Below are 20,631 nucleotides of genomic sequence, written 5' to 3'. Positions count from 1 at the left end.
TCGGCAGTGTAAGCGCTCGGTGACTTAGGCACATCACTGTAAATGTCAGGATAAATAGCTACCATTCTTGCAAAGATGCTCTCTTGAGATAAGAGGGAGAGATAGGAATTACTGGGCATTGGAGAAACAGACCTCTTGTATTCCATCATTCATCAGTTCCTTTAAAATTGGGAGCATATATTTATAATACCATGGTCCAGGTAAATAATGAGTTGAAAAAAATTCCACAGAGAGTGTGCCTGGCCCTTTTGGCACACGAGGTACCTAGACTCATGTTTCAAACCTTTCTGCAGTGTTGCCGTCAGAGTGCAGGGACCTGGGAGCGAGTTGAAGAATGCCAGTTCCACCTTTCGTGCGTTCCTCCTTCCGTTAGACTTGGGTTTGGAAGGAGGAGAAAAGCATCTGTTTTATTCTATGTGAGGCACGAAGTCTAATGTGGAAGACTAAGAAGGGGGCCAGGCAGGGTGCTGTGTACCCCCATCCCCAGCGAGAGATAGCAAAACCCTGTGCGGAAAACAAAAAGGGACTTCAGCCGGGCGGTGGTGGCGCGCGCCTTTAATCCCAGCACTCGGGAGGCAGAGGCAGGCGGATCTCTGTGAGTTCGAGACCAGCCTGGTCTACAAGAGCTAGTTCCAGGACAGGCTCCAAAACCACAAAGAAACCCTGTCTCGAAAAACCAAAAAAAAAAAAAAAGGGGGACTTCAGGAACTTAAGCAATGGGACATCACCTTTAATCTCGGCACTCAGGGAAGCAGAAGCAGGCGGGTCTCTGAGTTTGAGGCCAGCCTGGTCTACATAGTTCCAGGACAGCCAGGGCCACACAGAGAAACCCTGTTTAGAAAAACAAAAAAAGAAAAGAAACAAAAAGAGAGATAGTTGATTCTATGAACAAGTGGGATGCTCAGGAAAGAGAGCGCTCCAAACCACAGCTTCCAGAACACTGCACAATAGAAAAGTGTTCACGCGTACCTGTGCTCCTTTAGGGTACTCGTGGGCACCTGGAATTATCCGAGGATGCTTCGAGTCCCAGACATGTGGTGCTTTTCTATTCTGTCCCAGTCTCTAACTCATCACTCTTTGCTTTTGTAGGCTTTTTCTTTTTTGAGTCTTATTTTCCCCTCACGAAAACCACCACCACCATCACCGCTATAAAGCTATACAATAAAGGAATATCTTTCTCTCAGGACAATAAAAACAGCCTTTCGTGCAAAACTAAAAGATGATTTAGATGATGCTTAAAAAAAAAGATTAATACTGAAAACAGATGACTAAGTTATTTGTCTCACACAACTTAGGAATAGGCGTAGACCAAGCCAAATGATGGTAAAACTTAACGTTAATCAGAAGCAAAAGGGCCTGTTAAAACACTGGTCCTCATGGGCCAGGGATTCTGAGTCAACAAGTCTGGGATGGGGCTTGAAAATTCGCATCTTTAATGTTTCCAAATGATACTGATGTCAATAATCAGAGCCCTCTCTCTGAGAGCCACCAGACTGTAAGTGTCCTGTTCACCATGTCTTCCTTCATCAGTATTCACCTGGGAGCATCTTAGGTCCCCACTCCACATCTTCACACATCTGTACTCAAATTGTTTCTTCTTGAAGAGGCTTTGTCCTGGGTACAGCTGGTAGAGTGCGTAAGCTCTTCACTAAAGGCCGCCTCCAGAACGCCCTTTATGGACTGTTTTGCTTTTTTCCTAAAGTCCTTCCCCAAAAGGGCATAAAGGAAAGGGTTGAAGCAACTATTGGCATATGCTAAAGCAATGGAAATGTGGTCCCAGGATAACGCGGCTTCCATCAAATGAGTTTCTGGGTCAGCAATCAGCAATAGGACTCCAACAATATGGTATGGAGTCCAGCAGACAAAAAAGACAGTCACCACCACGAGGGCCACCCGTAAGGTTTTGCTCCGAGACTTGGTGAAGCTGGATTTTCGCATTCGGAAGACAATGAGGCTGTAACAAGCCACCATGATGAAAAGGGGCACCAGAAAGCCCACCACCAGTCTTGTGACGTTTATTGCCACCAGAGGTGTTGGCTTGTGATTGCTGTGCGTGAACTGAGTGGAATAGTCATCCCGGAAATCTTGTGACTGCTCAGGGTGGTGTACGTCACTGCTAGAAGCAGTAGTGGAAAGCCCTGTATGAGCAGAGAGAAAAGCGTCGACGTTGTGTGTGTTGGTTCTGTGATCTTCCACAGGAAGCCCACTGGGGATGGCGGGTAAGAGCACACGGGGCTGTTTTACACTGTTGTGACCTCGTTCACTAGACAGTCTTGTTGAATCTAGAGGGAATGGATCTTCAGAAGGTTTTTGGAATATTTGTGACTGGAGGGCCATGACAGCTGTCTGACAGTCATCACTTTTTTGGAAAGAGGAAGGCTCTGATCTGTCGTCCACTTGTCCTATTAGCGGAGCAGTGGCGTTGCCGGTAGTATTGCTTTCTGGTAAGTCTTTATACATGTAGTCCCAATAATCAGAATTCTCGTGGGAATCAAAATTATAGATACACATACTGTGATTGTCTATAGTGAGTAGATCACGGTATATAAATACTGGTACACACATCACAAAGGCCACCGCCCAAACACATCCACAGACGGTGAAGGCTGTTCTCACATTCCGATGATTCTGGCACCAGATTGGCTTGTATACCATCAGACAGCGGTCCAGGCTAATGGCCGTAAGCAGGAAGACGCTGGCAAACATGTTGAGGATGATGATGGATGGGATAAGTTTGCATAGGAACAAGCCATAGGGCCAGTAGCCTTGGAGAATCAGGTTAGCCAGGGAGAGGGGCAAGGAAAGGCAGCAGATAAAATCGGCCAGCGTGAGATGGAGAAACCAAACCGTGTTCACGGTCCGCTTCATCTTTAGGCCAGCCACCCAAAGCACCAGCCCGTTGCCTGGCAGCCCCAGTAGACAAGTGAGGCAGAGAATAACCATGGAGAGGATTTGTTGGGCTTTAAGTGGAGGCGGTGCGTGTGGGTCAGTTGAATTGGTGTCAGCAGAGAAAGACTCCATTGTTAAATCTGCAAAAAAAAAGATGAAGAAAATGTTAAAGCTTATAGTAACTTTGTAAGAATAGGTATTCTTAGGAGGCCTTATGTGGTGATACACCCCCCTCGATGCCAGAGGCTCTCAGTGGTCTGGTTTGCAATCCTTCACCAAAATAGACACCCAACAGCGTTCTCTGATAGGCGATTTAAAATCTATGATATTGATTTAAATGCATATCAAAAAGATAACTTCATTTGGAAGTTCACAGCAGCTAAAACCTCCCCCTTTTGTTGTTTGTTGTTTTTAACCCAGTGTTGAAGTTCAAGCCTAGGGCCTGCACACTCTGGGCCATGCACTCTCCTGAGCTACAGCCTCACCCCTTGACTTCCTGGCACACGATCCATGTTGCCCAAACTGACTGACTTCCCCAACTGACCATATTGTAAATTGACTTGAACCCATGATCCTCCTGCCTCTGACTTGCTGGTATGACAGGAATCGCTACCAAGCTTTGCCGTGATGTGTTCTGTTCCTCATTTCCACAGCTGTGGAGGCCCAAAACTGTGAGCCTATTTCCACCTTGTCTGAAGGTCAGAGAGTTTGAAGTTGCTCAATTGTTAACAGCAATCAGGGTACATCCTGGGTCAGGATGTGGTTACTTGGTTCTCTTGCCGTAAGATGGGCCCGTACAGCTAGATCCACTCCGTGCTGACCCATTGTCAGGAAATTCAAGCATACTTCGGTTCCTTCTTTTGAAACAGGAGGTTTGACCTTGGGAGTGGCTGCCTTCAGGTTACTTGGTCTAGGATGGGTTCACTGCCTAAACAACAGAATGATAATGACTTGATATCTCAAAGTATTGAAGCAAGTAGCGGTTCTAGTTTGTACCATGTTAAAGCAGGTCTTTGTCTTCTTCCCCCTGTGGTATTGGGGTACAGAAGTGTATGGAAAGTTAAACTTGGGGATTTTCAGTATTCACTGGAACTCCCTCCTGGTACTATTCTATGGCTTTTCTGTTTTATTATTTTTACTCACATCTTCATTTTCTTTACTAATATTCTAAATCCCCACAGACCTGCCCTGGCAAGAGGTGATTTTATTGAGACTGGTCCCCGACACACATCTTCTTTCTTCACTCAGTGCAAAGTGATATTTCATTTATATTTTAATAAATAAAACTTGCCTGAAGACCAGAATACAAAGCAGCCACACTAGTCAGCCATACAGCCAGGCAGTGGTGGCACACACCTTTAATCCCAACAGCCACACTAGGCAGCCATAGAAACCGAGCAGTGGTGATGCATGTCTTTAATCCCAGCACTAGAGAGGAATATAAGTCAGGATGAGACAGGAACTTGCTCTCTTTCAGTCTGAAGATTTCGTAGAGGTAAGGGCTCTCTAGTGGCTTGGCTGCTTTGCTTCTCTGATCTTCGGGTTGAACCCCAACATCTGTCTCTAGGTTTTTATTATTTGTGCTACATCAGTGTCCACTACTAAAACGGAACAGATGTTTAAATGAGCAAATAAACAAAAACTTCTAGGTGGACTCTCTCTCATCTGAAGTCATCAAAGAACTTCAGAAAACTTCACTACACTGACAACAGCATGTAAAAGTTAAACTTTGCATATTGGGGACTAGAAAGATGGCTCTGAGGTTAAGAGCACTGCCTGCTCTTCCAAAGGTCATGAGTTCAATTCCCAGCAACCACATGGTGGTTCACAACCATTATAATGAGATCTGGTGCCCTCTCTGGCATGCAGGCATACATACAGGCAGAACACTGTATACATAATAAATAAACCTAAGAAAAACTTTGCATATTGTCATTTTATTTATTTAGTGTGTGTGTGTGTGTGTGTGTGTGCATGGAGGTCAGAGAACAACTATGGGGGCTCAGTTCTAGCATATTCCAGCTAGCTTATACTCAAGCTTCTTTATATCTGTCTTTTTCATGCATATATAAATTTTATAATCAAGGGGCCAGAGAGAGATGGGTCAATGGTTAAGAGTACTGCCTGCTCTTCGAGAGGTCCTAAGTTCAATTCCCAGCAACCACATGGTGGCTCACAACAATTTGTAATGAGATCTGGTGTCCTCTTCTGGCCCCCAGGCATACATGTAGACAGAACACTGTATACATCATAAATAAATCTTTAAAATTATTTTTTCAAAACAAAATTTGATAAAATTCAATTATATTATGCATATTTAAAAACCAATGTTGATGAAATACACATATAGCATAAAATTTACTATCTTAACTACTTCAAATATGCAATTCAGCAGTACCTTAGTTTCTTTGCGACTAATTTCCAGGATGTTTTCATTTAATAAAAAAAAAAAAATCTCTATTCATTAAGCAGCTTTTGCCAGACATGGTAGCTCACGCCTTTAGTCCCAGCATTCAGGAGGCAGAGGCCAGTGGATCTCTGTGGGTTTGAGGTCAGCCTAGTCTACATAATGAGTTCCAGGACAGCCAGGGCTATGTAGAGAGACCCTGTCTTAAGATAGATAGATAGAGGGGGCTGGAGAGATGGCTCAGAGGTTAAGAGCACTGGCTGCTCTTCCAGAGGTTCTGAGTTCAATTCCCAGCAACCACATGGTGGCTCACAACCATCTGTAATGAGATCTGGCACTGTATCCTGGAAAGTGTATATATAATAAATAAATTAATTAAAAAAAGATAGATAGATCAGATAAATAGACAGATAGAAAACAAAATAGATAGACAGATAAATAGACAGAAAACAAAACAAAACAAACAAAAAACACCACAAACACCACACTTTGCTGCTATGAACTTGATTATATACTTAATGTAAATGAAGTCATATGCCACCTGCTTTCCTCCCTTCCGTTCCTGTGTGTGTGTGTGTGTGTGTGTATGTGAACCAGAGGGTCTCAGTCAATAACCCAGGCTTGCCTTCAACTAACAGCGATCCTGCCTAAACCTCTCAGGTAGTGGAATTACAGGCAAGAGCCAAAATGCTCAGCTCAGTCTTTAGCTTTTTACGTCCTTTCGCTTGTGATAACGTCCTCCAAGTATGAGATGTGTCGGGATTTTTGTTTAAAGGCCAAGGGTGCCTCTTGGTGAAGGCCCATAATCTCAGTCACAAGGCATAAGTATCACCACCAGTTCAAAGCCAGTGTGGGCTACATAGTAAGAGCCTGTCTCAAAACAAAACAATGAATTTGATGTTCCAGTGTGCATGTGTAGCGTATTTTATTTATCTAATAGACATTTGGATTGCTTCTACCTCGAGGGCATCTAAATACTATAGCTGTCTTTCTCTGCTTTCTATTGCTGTAACAAAACACTGACCAAAAGCAACTTGGAGAGGAAAGGGTTGATTTCTCATATATTCAAGGTCAGAGTCCAGTGAGGGAAGGCAAGGGGCCTGGAGGCAGAGACTGAAGCAGCCGCGGAGGAACGCGGAGGAACACTGTTTACTGCTTGCTTCTCACAGCGGTTCACCCTGTTTTCTTATGTGTGCCAGGACCGTCTATCTGGCCAGTGAGGACAGTGGGCTAGACCCTCCCACATCAGCGGCAATCAATAAAATGTCCCACAGAGTTGTTTGTGGATCAATCCGATGGAGGCATTTCTCAACTGAGGTTCCTCTTTCCAGATTACACTAGCTTGTGTCAGGTTGAGAGAAAGCCACCCAGGACAGCAGCCACGGATGTAACACAGTACTTTCTAGACTTACTATTTCAGTGAAGTCCCCACACCACACAGGAAGATGCAATTTAAGGAACATCAAGTTTTTAATCTAATTATTTTTCAACTTACTCCCTAAATATATTTTTTTAAGTTTTCATGTTTTTAATTATTTATTTCATCTTATTGTGTGTGTGTGTGTGGTTGTGTGAGCTTATGTACCCCACATGCATGCAGGATTTTGTGGAGCAGAACAGGGTGTCGGATACCCTGGAACTGGAGGTACAGACAGTAGTAGCTGTCATGTGGGTGCTGGGAATTGAACCCGGGTTTTCTGGAAGAGCAGCTAGTGCTCTTAACCCCTGAGCCATCTCTCCAGACCCTAAATATCTTTCATAAGTGGTTTCTCCCCAATGATCTAAGCTGTAACCATACCACCCATTAGGACATGGATTCTACTTCTATTTTTCTATTTCTATTCTCTTCTTCTATTTTTTTTCACCCCAAGATAGGGTTTCTCTGTGTAGCTTTGGAGCCTGTCCTGGAACTCACTCTGTAGACCAAGCTGGTTTTGAACTCACAGAGATCCGCCTATCTCTGCCTCTAAAGTGCTGGGATTAAAGGCCTGTGCCACCATCGCCTGGCCAGGGTGTTAGTTCGTAACTTTAACACAGCTTCTTTCAAGGCTGATGGCTTGTTTGGGGTTTATTTTTCTCAATGATCATTCTCGTTTGTTTGTTCGAGACAGGGTTTCTCTGTAGAGCAGTCCTGGTTGTCCTGGAACTCACTCTGTAGACCAGGCTGGCTTCAAACTCAAGGATCTACCTGCTTCTGCCTCCTGAGAGCTGGGATTAAAGGCATAGCCACAATGCCTGGCTTGAAAGTTCATTCTTAACTGTCTTCTTCAGAGTTTGGGTTTATTTTGTTTTCTGTTCTTATTGCTCTGCTAAGATTGCAAGGAGAATTCAAACCTGAACCAATTTTTCTGTCTTGTAAAATGTAGTTCTTACTGTCTCTCCTCCTGGTCTGTGACGCCCTCCGGGTCAATGCCATTTCATTTTCCTAAATGGAGCTAATGATTTCTGTTTAGAATCATATCCCTTGTATATCTTTTTCCTTTCTCTACACTGCATTTCTAACTGTTAAAATACTTACTCCTCAAGACTAAACTCTATGCATTCTATCTAAAATATTCTCATATAATCTCTTGAAGATTCTCCAGTCTCTTCCTTGCCTGGATGAGTGTGTTGTTGAATCTTTTCTGATATGCTCTCTGAGGTGGCATATTTTATCTTGTGTTGTAATCCTTATCATGACCCTAAACTGTGTGATGACCATGATAAGACCTATTTATTGCCGGGCGGTGGTGGCGCACGCCTTTAATCCCAGCACTCGGGAGGCAGAGGCAGGCGGATCTCTGTGAGTTCGAGACCAGCCTGGTCTACAAGAGCTAGTTCCAGGACAGGCTCCAAAACCACAGAGAAACCCTGTCTCGAAAAAACCAAAAAAAAAAAAAAAAAAAAGACCTATTTATAATTGCCTGTTCGCCTGATTGTATGGCCCAGGCTGGCCTCCAGCTGGAGAACTTCTGCTTCAATCTACCAGGCATTGGGCTCCTAAGGCATGTACCACCATGACCAGGAGGATGCTTGCTTTCCAGGTTTCAACTTGTTCGCTTTCAATTGCATTTAAAATTTTAGTTTTGAGCCTTTTCATTTTTACCCAGATGGCTTTCTTAATTCCTATGTTATCTCTTCTAATTTCTGTTTTGTTTCTAAGTTCTCAATTATTACTGGATGTAATAGCACTTTGCTTTTTTTTTTTTTTCCTCTAGCGGAAGTCCAGATATTTGGAAATTGTTCTGCTGAGCTTGACAAAGTTTGCCACAAAGTCTTACCCGATAAGCAGAAGTTAAAATAATGAGTCAACAAAATAAAAAAAGGAGAAATGATTCCCATCTTCCTGTCTTTTTCTACGCAGATCCCCAAATCCTACTAGTCCCTGATGTGAATGGCAAGACTGCTGATCTATTGTCCCTTCCCAACGTTAATGCACAGATTCATAAGATACCGAGAGAAAAACAGTCAGAGATTGCTAGGAACAAACGAGCACACAGAAATCATCCCTCTTCACTTTGCAGTTTTTGCTGCTGAAACTCAGAGGACTGTGTGGCCCTCACAGGGTCACAGCAGGAAAGGTCACAGGTGCTTCATCCAATAACTACAGGCCAATGTTCTTTTTACTGCAAGAATCACATTGCTGAGAAACCGCAGTCTTGATAAGAAAGTGGGCGGTGCACTTAAAAGAAGAGGCATTGAAAAGAGCAAGGTCCCGATAGGAGAGAAACTGAGCTCTATGCTGTGAGCTGTCGTTTAAATAGCACAAGTTATCTGCTTTGAAAGTGTAGGCAAGCCAGGCCTTAAAAAGTCATCACTTCAAGATCACAGTTCATATTTACACAGCCCCCCCAAAAACACCCTCTATATTTAAGATTATTAGTTTTTTTTTAAGATTTTAGTATTGAGTTAGCCAGTAGTAATTAAAAAGATATCTAAAATCCTGAGCCTAAAATTTACCTGTGATGAGTAAAGAGAAGCAGATTCCCAAATCAAATACTAATTATAGGATGATAGAGCCAGCAGCACCAGGGAAGGGCTCAAAGAACTGAAGGGAAATTTAGCGAGAGAGACAGAACGGGAATCCCATACAAGTATATCCATATCCATGATGTATGGACCTGTGAACAGTGGGTGCCGAAACAAGACTAATGGGAACAGAGTCAGAAGCCAGAAGAAACAGTCATTTTATGAAAGGGAGTGAATGACATAAATATTCATTATTTTTGGAATGAAAATATTAAAAGCAAAGTAGAATGAATAGGATTTAGTAAAAGAAAGTAGACATGGGGATAGGACAGGAGAAATAAAAGCTAGGGCAAGAGTCAGGTATGATGGTGTACATCTTTAATCCCAGCACTCAGGAGGCAGAGACAGGATTGACATCTCCGTGAGTTTAAGGCTAGCCTAGTCTGTGTAGTGAGCTTCAGATCAGCCAGGACTACACGGGTAAAACTCCCTAAAAATATAAATCTTAGGACAAGAATAGAAAGAAACAGAAGATAATGAACTTGGAACCACTGTACATAAGTAGGATAGCAGGCTGAACAAAGCCCAAGGCAACAGGGTCATCTAGGTTTTCTTACCAAACACACCGAGATGGAATCAGTGGGCTCCAGTACTGATCTGCCGGTCACCAACAAATCCTGTCTGGTCCCCACACTTGGCTGAAATGAAGTCATGAAGTACATCGGGCCAGTGGCTGAGCACTTTCTTCCCCCGTGGTAAAGGGAACTCAGGATCAGATAGACTGCTATCTATCTGACTTCACAGGAAGGGCCTTGTCTGTGAGTCACGTCTTAAACTTAGGCGGTTTAGATAAGAAAAGCAGAAGGACAGAAGCGGGGAGTGGAATGCAGGAGCCTGGCATCCTAGCTTCTCAATGCTGAGGCTGGAGGCAAGAAATTTCCAGACCTGCCTGGGCTACGAAGTGAGGTGTTTTTATTTATTTTTATTTTTTTCTTTTAAATTTGTTTTATTTTATTCTTGTGTATGTGTGTGCCACATGTATATGGGTACTCACAGAAGCCAGAAGAGGACACTAGGTCCCGTGGAACTGGAGCCTCGTGTGGATGCTGGGAACTGAGGGTCCTCAGTCCAGAGTATAAAGTGTTTTTAACCTCTGAGCCATCTCTCCAGTCCCACAGAGTGAAGGGTTTAAAAGATTTCCTTATTTGTTTTATATGTAAGAGTTTTGTCTTCATGTATGTGTGTGTGTGCACGCGCATATACAGACTTTGCATACAAGTAGAAATACAATGGAATGCAATGGGTGTGAATATGTTCATGGGGGTGGGGCAATCTGGGAAAAGTGAGATGTAAACAAGCCCTAAATGATAACAGGGCTCGAGTGCACAGACAGGTGCTGAGTATGGAGAAGCTGTGCCGGAGGCAGTGGTAAGTGAGACCGCAGCCGGCTTAGGTGGCCTAGCCTGCAGGCACCAGGCTGTTTTCACCAGGTGACAGCCGAGTCCCAAGAGCATTCCTGCTGCAAATTATCCGGCGTGGCGGCCCACATCTGTAAAGCAGGCACTTGGGATCACAGGAGGATCACACGTTCCAGACAGCACGAGCTACAAAGGGAGATACCTACTCAGTCAGGCAGACGAAGACGGCTCCCTATCATTCTTGTACATGCGACCGAAGCCGATTTTGGTTCTCTATATGGGACGACATAGAATGTATTTCAATACATATGCTCTTCTGTGACAAGCCCAGTCAGCACTGATCGACTCATCCACAGAACAGCTTTGCTCCATTCCTTGTTTGCCAGTGAATAGTCTGGGATGACTGAGTCAGAAAATCTTAAAAAAAAAAAAAGCGAAAGTTGTGTAATGTCCTTTAAGTTATTTCTATTGTTTTTCATCTACGTGAAATAGTATGGACATATAAAGATAACTTGAGATAATGCTAAAATATGAAGAAAAAGGATGAAAATAGGAAAGATTTTTATTTCCTACTTTGCTTCTAGAATAGCCACCTTTAATAGGTTAGTGTCCAATTCTTCTTGATGTTTTTCTGAAATGCAGCATATATATAATAAATTATATATATGTATGTATATATATTGTTTTTTTTTTTGAAACAGGGTTTTTCTGTGTTGCCCTGGCTGTCCTGAAACTAGCTCTGTAGACCAAGCTGGTCTCAAGCTCACAGAGATCTGCCTCCTGAGTGCTGGGGTTAAAGGTGTGTGTCACCACTGCCTGGCACAAATACTTTTTTTTTTTTTTTTATTTTTTTGGTTTTTCAAGACAGGGTTTCTCTGTAGCTTTGGTTCCTGTCCTGGAACTAGCTCTTGTAGACCAGGCTGACCTCAAACTCACAGGCCTGCCTCTGCCTCCCAAGTGCTGGGATTAAAGGCGTGTACCACTACTGCCCAGCACAAATACGTTTTTTTTAAAAGTAGTTTTGAACAAGATGTAACATAATTGCTGTGTGATTTTATGGCTTGACCTTCCACTGAACAAATCAGAATTTATTTTTATGCCCATATACAATGTACACAGTTTCATTACATATTTTTTTCATGTGTGTGTGTGTGTGTGTATTTTCCCCCTCAGTATTTGAAAACATTGAATAATGAAGGTATTCAGAAGGCATACAAAAATAGTATTACAATATGTTGTATATTCATACATGTACATATATTCACATAAAATATATATTGTTGAGACAACTTGTTACCATGGTCAAACATTAAATTCGAAGGATTAAAGTGAAAACTAAAGCTTCTGAAACAGTTTTGTTTCAAGATTTAATTTATATAACCTTTTAAAATTTTATTTTATGTGTTTGATTGTTTTGTCTGCATGTATGTCTGTGTACCACTTGCAAACCTGGAGTCCACAGAGTACAGAGGGGGCATTGAATCCCATGGAGTTATAGACTATAGTTATAGTTATAACTAGACTTATAAAGCTGTGAGCTACCATGTTGATACTGGGAATTGAGCCCCAGTCTTCTACAAGAGTAGCCAATGCTCTTAACTGCTAAGACGTCTTTCCAGATCCTAGATTTATCTAAATTATAATTCTGTATATTTGTGGGCATCTGTGTGTTTGTGCATGTGAGTGCAAGTGCCCAAGGAGGCCAAAAGAGGGCACCAGATACCCATAGGAATGGAGTTACAGGTAGTTGTGAGCTGATGGGTGAAGATTCTGGGAAGTGAACTCAGGTCCTCTATAAGAGCAATGAATGTTCTTAACTCCCCAGCATCACTGATCTATTTTTAAAATAATAAGCAAAATTTATATAAAATGCAAATGTAAACATGCACTTCCATTTCATGCTTTCTTTTTTTAAAAAAGTTTTTGTGTGGATGTATTTGTGTATTTGAGAGAGAGAGGTACATGTGTACCTGTGTGTATGTACAGCTGTGTGTGCTTATGAGGGTGCTTGAAGAGACTGGGTGAAGATGTTGGGTCTCAGGTGTTTGACTCTACCACTGTCTACTCACCTTGAGTGGGAGTCTGTCACGGAACCTGCATCTGGGCTGGGTATTTTCCAGGCCCCAGGATTCTATTCTCTGTCAACTTTCCAGGGTTAGGATTACAAGCATGCGCTGGGCTATGCCCAGCTGTTTATATGGAGCTAGGATCCAAATTCTGGTCCTCATGATTGTGTAGAAAGTGCTCTTAGAACTCAGTCACGTCTCCAGCTTCTCGCATGCTGTGGTAGTTTAAGGGGGATGTCCCCTTTAAGTCCCACGTGTTCAAGCATCCTTGATCCCCAATTAGTGGCTGTTTGGTGAGGATTTAGGAGGTGTGACCTTGATGAAGGAAGTATGTCACTGGGGGATGGGCTTTGAAGTTTCAAAAAGACCCCATTTTGAGTGCACTCTCTTGTGGGATATTTTGGTCACCCTTGGAGACTCCCAAGACTACCAATAAAGTTTATTTTGAATGGAGGGAGGAGCTAGCTAGCTACTGGCTGACCAAAATTAGCACGTAGAGGTTTTGGAGGACCCCAGGATATATACAGAGACACAGGAAGTAGTAGGGAGTGGCAGAGAGAGAGAGAGAGAGAGAGAGAGAGAGAGAGAGAGAGTCACTAGTTGCTTCTCTGCCACTTATCTGATCAATCAAGTTTTTACTTAGTAATTTTACAAACATCTTGGTGTCCAGATTGGCCTCTTCAGGAGTAAAATATTCAGCGTCTAGGGATTGGACTTTGTGTCAGGTAAAACAAAGTACAAGGTCGGTCAAAGGTGTAGGGCTAGAAGGACTGGTAGGAAAATTAAAGCCATGTGTGGCTAACATAGCAATGAATTCATGAAGATGTGATTTGTTTCAACAGTGGAAAACACAGATTAACATTCCTCCAATCTCAGAAACAAACCATAAAATAAAGAATGCTTTTGAGAGAAATATTAAAAGGTATTGTCAAGAACAGTCATAGACCATTCAGATTGTACATCAACAGGGCACAATAGCTGGTGATCTTTCAAAGGTACCAACAGCCCTACCTTTAAAACGGTTAACTGACTAACCAGTCCTTGGAATTCTCCTACATTTGTCATTAAAAAGAAATCTGGAAAATGGAGAATGGCAATGGATCTAAGAGCTATTAATAAGGTGATCCAGTCAATGGATTCTTTATAGCCTGAAATTCCCTTGCCTTCTTTATTACCTAGAGGATGGTCTATTATAGTGACTGATTTAAAAGTGCTTTTTTACTATACTTTTACAAAATCAGGATAGGGAAAAATTTGGCCTTCACAATGCCTCCTTAGACTAATTCTCAGCTTGTTAAGAGGTATCAGTGGAAAATTCTTCCACAACGGGTGTTAAACAGCACAACCCTCTGCCAATATTTTGTAGAACAACCATTGGAAATAATTCATAAATGGTTCCATCAATCTATAATTTACCATTATAGAGATGATCTCTTACTAGTTGATTCAGACTTAGATACCTTAGAAAAACTGTTTGATGATGTAAAGAGAATTTTGCTTTTAGGCGGGTTACAAATTGCTCCTGAAAAAGATACAGAGGAGAGTCTATAAATTACCTAGGACATAAGACAGGTTTGTAAAAATTTCAACCAAGGAAAGTAAAAATCAGGAGAGATCAATTAGGAACTCTTAATGATTTTCAAAAATTGCTGGAAGATATTAACTCACAAAGGCCCACAATTGGATTAACAACTCTAACCCTCTGGAACTATGACTCTAAAATAGACTGTTCCTTTGGTGAATTGTCATGGTCATAGTGTTTTTATCTTGTTTAGGTCTCCATTCAGTTCTGAGATCATGAGTGCAATGGCTCTGTCCAGAAGACACTGTTTTGGTTTTCTCCCTCTTTTTTTTTCTTCCAATACAGAGTTTCTCTCCCTGGCTGTCCTGGAACTCCATCTGTAGACGAGGCTGGCCTTGAACTCACAGAGATCCACCTGCCTCTGCCTCCTGAGTGCTGGGGTTAAAGGCAAGTGCCCGGCAGTCTTACCCTCTTAAACTCTTTCCACCCTGTCTTCTGAGGCAGTCCCTGAGCCGTGGGAGAGATGTGATAGAAATGTCACATTTTGTGACTTTTGTGAGTTTCTGCATTAACCTCTGTATATTGCACAATGCAACTTCTCTGAGGAGGACTGAGTGTTGCACTTATCTACAGACAGATAAAGATTTAGAGGTCAGCTTGATATTATATCTGTTTAATAAAATAATAGGTCCAATTCCAGAGGCTCTGTGCTTTATAACTAAGGGTTCGTCGGCATATTTGTAGCACTAGGCATGCATAAGCTATTACCATTGCACTCAGTTGTTCACCAGTACGTTATGGGAAGACTCCTTTGTTGAAGATACCACACTGGTTAAAGAACATGTAGGATTCAAATTGGTACTGACCAGCAAGCTTCCTTCTTGCTGGATAGATTTCAGAGCACTGAATATGTTATATAGATTGTGGAGTAGGGTAGGGAGAAGGTCATCAACAGTCTAACCCAGCTGTGAACCCTGTGAACTACAATGAAGACCAGTGTGGCAAAATATGCCCATCAATGCAACGGTGGTGCAAATGCTACAGAACTTGGTATGTAGACCAGGCTGACCCCAAATTCACAGAGATCTGCTGTAGGACAATGGTCTTGTACCCTGTAAAGATTTGTCACGTGAGCCGGGCGGTGGTGGCGCACGCCTTTAATCCCAGCACTTGGGAGGCAGAGGCAGGCGGATCTCTGGGAGTTTGAGGCCAGCCTGGTCTACAAGAGCTAGTTCTGTGATGGGCACCAAAGCTACAGAGAAACCCTGTCTCGAAAAACCAAAAAAAAAAAAAAAAAAAAAAAAAAAAAAAAAAGATTTGTCACGTGTATTGGTTTAATAAAATGCTGATTGGCCAGTAGCCAGGCAGGAAGTGTAGGTGGGGCAATGAGAATAGGAGAATTTTGGGAAAAAGAAAGGCTCAGTCTGCAGTCATTACCCAGATGCAGAGGAATGAGAATCCTGTACTGATAAAAGGTACCAAGTCATGTGGCTAACACAGACAAGAATTATGGGTTAATTTAAAATGCAAGAGTTAGCTAATAAGAAAGCCTGAGCTAATAGGCCAACAAGTTTATAATTAATGTAGGCCTCTGTGTGTTTCTTCGGGACTGAACAGCTATGGGACCGGGTGGGACAGAAACCTCTGACATTAGAGATCTTCTTGCCTCTGCCTCTGGAGTACTGGGATTAAAGGCATGTGCCTTACCTAGCATAATATTCTGCTTTTGTTAAATTTAAACTGTTATAAACTAGATGTATCCTTATTATCTCAGTCTCTCTCCTTTCCCTCTGACACAGGGTCTTGTGTGGCCCAAGTTGGCCTTAAACTTGGATGTAACTGAGGATGATCTTGAACTCCTGATCCTCCTGAGTCAGTCTCTCAAGTGCTGGGATTATGAGCATGCATCACCATACCTGACTATGCCACTATTTCTGAAAAAAACACAAACAGATTATTAGAATTGGAAGAGCTAAACCTGAAATCTGCATGCATAAATTTAAAGGTTGATTTATTTTTTAGCTATATGTGTAATGGTAAAATAAAAATGCTGCAGGATCCCTGGTGGCTGCATCAGCAGAAATGCCTGCAGGTCCCTGAGCAGTGGCAGTGGGCAGTGGGTTCCTAGAGCAGTCAGTCCTAGGCAGGGACTGGCGCAGTTCCCTGATTGGCTACAGCAGGCCATGAGTTTCAGGCAGGGAGCCATAATGAGTAAAAGACCTCGGTGGGGCAGCCAGTCACACAAGAAGAGACAGATAGATGGGCACATTATGAGACCACACCTCAGGTCTCCAAAGGCTGCTGCTGGTCTCAGGCAGGGAGTCACGCAGCAGGTGAGAGACAGAGACATGGATAAGCACACCATGCAGAGTGAGGTTGGATATTTATTTAGTGGGTTATGGAGGGGAAAGGGAGAAGGGGAGAAGAGCAGAGAGGGAGGGAGGGAGGGAGAGAGAGAGAGAGAGAGAGAGAGAGAGAGGGAGAGAGAGAGAGAGAGAGAGAAAGAAGAAGATGGGAAAGGGAAGAGACTCGGGTTACAAGCAGGAAGGAAGATCTGCCTGCCTCAGCAAATTGAGAAGTGAGTAGGTGGGACTTGTCTCTTAAAGGGACAGGACAGATTATTACAATGTGTACAAGCGTTTTGCTTGTATGCTTGTGTGCACACCATGTCTGCATCTGCTGCCCTCAGAGTCCAGAAGAGGATGTTGGCTCCTCTAGGCCTAAAGTTACACATGGATGCTGGAAACTCAATCCAGATCCTTTGCAAGAGCAGCAAGTGCTGTTAAATGCTGTACCATCTCTCTAGCCCTATAATTTTTTAAAGGTATGGAAATTTCCTTTAGAATGCTACCAGTTTTACTCCCACTTGCAGTGATGAGAGTATCTTTCCTACTTATAAATGTGTAGCCAGCGGTAGTGGGCACACCTGTAATCGTGCTATTTGGGAGGCTAGTGCAGGAGGGTTATGAATTGGACTCCAGAATAGGTCGCATAACTAAACCACCAACAAACAAGAGGTTTCCATGCTGTTGCTTCATTATCAAAACCTTGTTCTCTGACTTTGCTTTTGATACCCTCATCTTTATTGTGGGAGAGGCAGAAGCTCCAAGGGTTGTTTGTTGTAGAAGGATGCAGGCCTGCTTTTTGTCCCAGCCACCCAGCTCCTGGCTGCCCGGCTAGCTTAACCCCCGAAATAATCAGACAGAAATTGTATTAATTAAATTACTGCCTAGCCCATTAGCTCTAGCTTCTTATTGGCTAACTCTCACATCTTGATTAACCCATTTCTATTAAATCTGTGTATCACCACATGACTGTGGCTTACCTGCAAGATTCTAACCTACATCTGTCTCAGACTGGAGATGCATGGTGTCTGCCACACTTCCCTTCTTCCCAGCCATTCTGTTCTTTCTACTCCGCTCACCTAAGGGCTGCCCTATCAAAAGACCAAGGCAGTTTCTTTATTCAAGCAATGAAAGCAACGCAAATACAGAAGGACCTCCTACAGTTGTTTAACTATGATATAGTAGGGGCTGCCACGGCTGTATAATACATGTTGGGGACATCAGTGTGGGAAAGATTAGTTGTCCCTGAAACAAGCAGTAAGCAGATGCACTGAGGAGATGGGCCTGGAGCCAAGTGTTAAGAAAGGGTAGACCTGACAAACATTAGGTACTACAAATGCTGTAAATTAAGAATTTAACTATCTCTCTCTCATGAGAACCTAAGTTTCTTTATATTCTGTCTGTCTTCTACAGTGCCCTGTAACAGCTTTGTTGCTAAAATCTGAATGTTTGCCTAAAAATGACTTCTGAATATAATATAAAGAGTTAATAAAAATGGCTCCTTAAAATTGTTCCTGGAGTGGAGACAGTTTTCTTGATTTATATCTTTCTAAAGATTATGCATCAGGGATTGGGGAGATGGCTTAGTGGTTATATGAACTCAGCTGCTTTTGCAGAGGACCCAGGTTCAGTTTCTCGCTCCCACAAGGCAGCTCACAATCTCTGTAACTACTGTTCCAGGCATCTGTCTCCCTCTTCTGTCCTCTACCAGCACTGCACACACATGACGCACATACATACATGCAGGCAAAGCACTCATACCCATAAAGCAAAGACAAATAAATCTTTAGAAAGATAAGCAGCAATTTAAAACAATTTGAGAGCTTCCAGCGGTGTTTTCAGATCATTAAGGAAACTATTAATTTATTATTATAATTACTGTTAATTATTATCAGTCTGGATCTCAGTGTTTCCCAGGCTGGCCAGGAGTTCTCCATAAGGAACTGGAATCGTAAGTGTACACTATCATGCTCTGCTTAAGAAATTTTGCTCTGTTTTGTTTTGAGAGAAGATCTCTTGTAGCCCAGGCTGGCCTCACACTTTCTGTGTAGCCAAGGATAACTGTGAATCCCAGATCCTTTTGCCTCGACCTCCCAAGCGATAGAAATTACTGTTTTTGTCTTTGTTGTGTTGGTGGTGGAACCCACAGTCTTGTGTGCGTGTGGCAAGCGTTTCAACCACCCAGCCACACCCCCAGGCTCAGTAAGCGGATTATGGAAGACGTCTTCTGAAGTGTTCCTGTTTTTTTGATGACTTTTCTCTCGTCTATTTCCTAAGTGGTAAACTGCGGATAAGCCCGGGGAATTTATGCTGTTGACTTCTGCTTTCTTCTGTTTTGAATCTCTAAATATAAATCCCAGAGCCGAGACCAGATGTTTCAGGAAGAAATGAAAATTTGTATATACACACAGACTACATTAAAAACCTTTTATGAATTACCAATTAGTCCTACGCTGTCAATGCTAGACAGCTGTACTAAAGTTCGTTCATCAAAAATAAAAAAATTAAATCATAGACTCTGTAGCTCATTTTCTCTGATAATTAAAAACAAAGATATGGCAAATTTTAGTGTGAGAAGTGAATAGATGTATTAGCTCATATGGAGTAATCTATTTTCTAAGTTAAATATAATAGTGTAAAGCTGTGGACGACACACATGCTATGTCTGATTAACAGGCACAAGATGGAAAGACATCAAAACTGGAAATTTTTCAAGGAAGTGAAGACTCTCGGCAGAGAAAAGAACAGGATACTAGGAATTCGGAGATGGGATTTGACTTCCGGTTTATGGTAATAGCTACCATATTAATATTGAGCTAGATGTATGACTTGGAATTTTTTTCTTTTTGCTATTTTTTAGGCAAAAAATTTAAACAGTTAGACTAGATGATGGTACCATATATATCATATACCATATGCACACCACATGTGTGTATGTGTGTATATATGTGTGTATATATATATATATATATATCAGAGAAATAAACAATGAGGGAATATTTCAAATGTAAAGACACAAGCACTCAGATGAGCCAGACATCAGAATGCCACCAATAAAGGGACCCAGCTGAAGCTGAGACAAGCTTCTCAGGATTCAGCATGGGTAAGGAGAAAAGCTAGGCTGGAAATGCATCTTTCCCACACAGCATCATGTGCTGCGTAGTTAATTCTCTTTCGTTTCTTCTGTTTCCATTTCCTCACTTGCAAAACAGGCATCTGTCCGACTGCTGATCGTAGGCAGCCCATCGTGTTCTCCCTTGTTGGCTGTGAAATCCCTAGTAGTGGGTCTCATCTTGCTTGTTTGATTTATCAAGACAGAGACTCAAATATCTAGTCCATGGCCTTGAACTTGTGATATTGCTTCTACCTAAATGTTGGGATCTAATAGAGTGTGTTTGGAAAGTAAAGAAACAGAAATTCCTTTATTTCTCCCTTCTTTTTATTTTTCCCCTCCGAGACAGGGACAGGGTTTCTCTGTTCTGACTTGGATTTTTTTTTTCTGTTTTTTTGAGACGGGGTTTCTCCGTGTAACCTTGACTGTCCTAGAACTCACTCTGTAGACCAGGCTAACCTTGAACTCATTGAGATCTGCCTGCCCCAAGTGCTGGGATTAAAGATGTGCACCGCCCACCTGGCTCCTTCATTTACTTTTCTAAATTAGATTGAGCAAAGAGATTGCAAATTCATCTTATTTATTTATTTATTTATTTATATTTATTTATTTATTTATTTATTTTAGACAAGGTCTGGGTATATCCCAAGGAAGGCTTGAATTATGTAGCCCAGGGTGGCTTTGACCTTTAGATCTCCTGTGCCTTTCTAAGAACATGCCAAATTCATTTTTATTTATTTTTTTGTTTTGTTTTTGTTTTTGTTTTTCGAGACAGGGTTTCTCTGTGGTTTTTGGAGCCTGTCCTGGAACTAGCTCTTGTAGACCAGGCTGGACTCCAAATTCATTTTTAAAGAAAAAATATTTTGTTCTCATTTTACATGCCAAATCCATTTTCCACTCCCTTCCCTCCTTTCTTCTCCTCCC

At 42.2% G+C, this 20,631-nt stretch overlaps 1 protein-coding gene across 1 annotated transcript; it reads right to left on the bottom strand.

Moving 5' to 3' along the window:
* Nucleotides 1-700: 700 nt before the first annotated feature.
* C3ar1 (complement C3a receptor 1) lies at nt 701-9,989 on the bottom strand. Its single transcript, XM_057778646.1, has 2 exons — nt 9,862-9,989; nt 701-3,029 (listed from the first exon to the last, which is right to left on the bottom strand). The coding sequence occupies exon 2, from the start codon at nt 3,019-3,021 to the stop codon at nt 1,570-1,572; it is 1,452 nt and encodes a 483-aa protein (XP_057634629.1). The 5' UTR covers nt 3,022-3,029; nt 9,862-9,989; the 3' UTR covers nt 701-1,569.
* Between the last annotated feature and the right edge of the window lie 10,642 nt (nt 9,990-20,631).

Source organism: Chionomys nivalis, chromosome 1 (assembly GCF_950005125.1).
Source record: "Chionomys nivalis chromosome 1, mChiNiv1.1, whole genome shotgun sequence".
Taxonomy (NCBI): Eukaryota; Metazoa; Chordata; class Mammalia; order Rodentia; family Cricetidae; genus Chionomys; species Chionomys nivalis.
The sequence above is the reverse complement of the archived record's forward strand: the minus strand, read 5'-3'. Positions and strand labels throughout refer to the sequence as shown.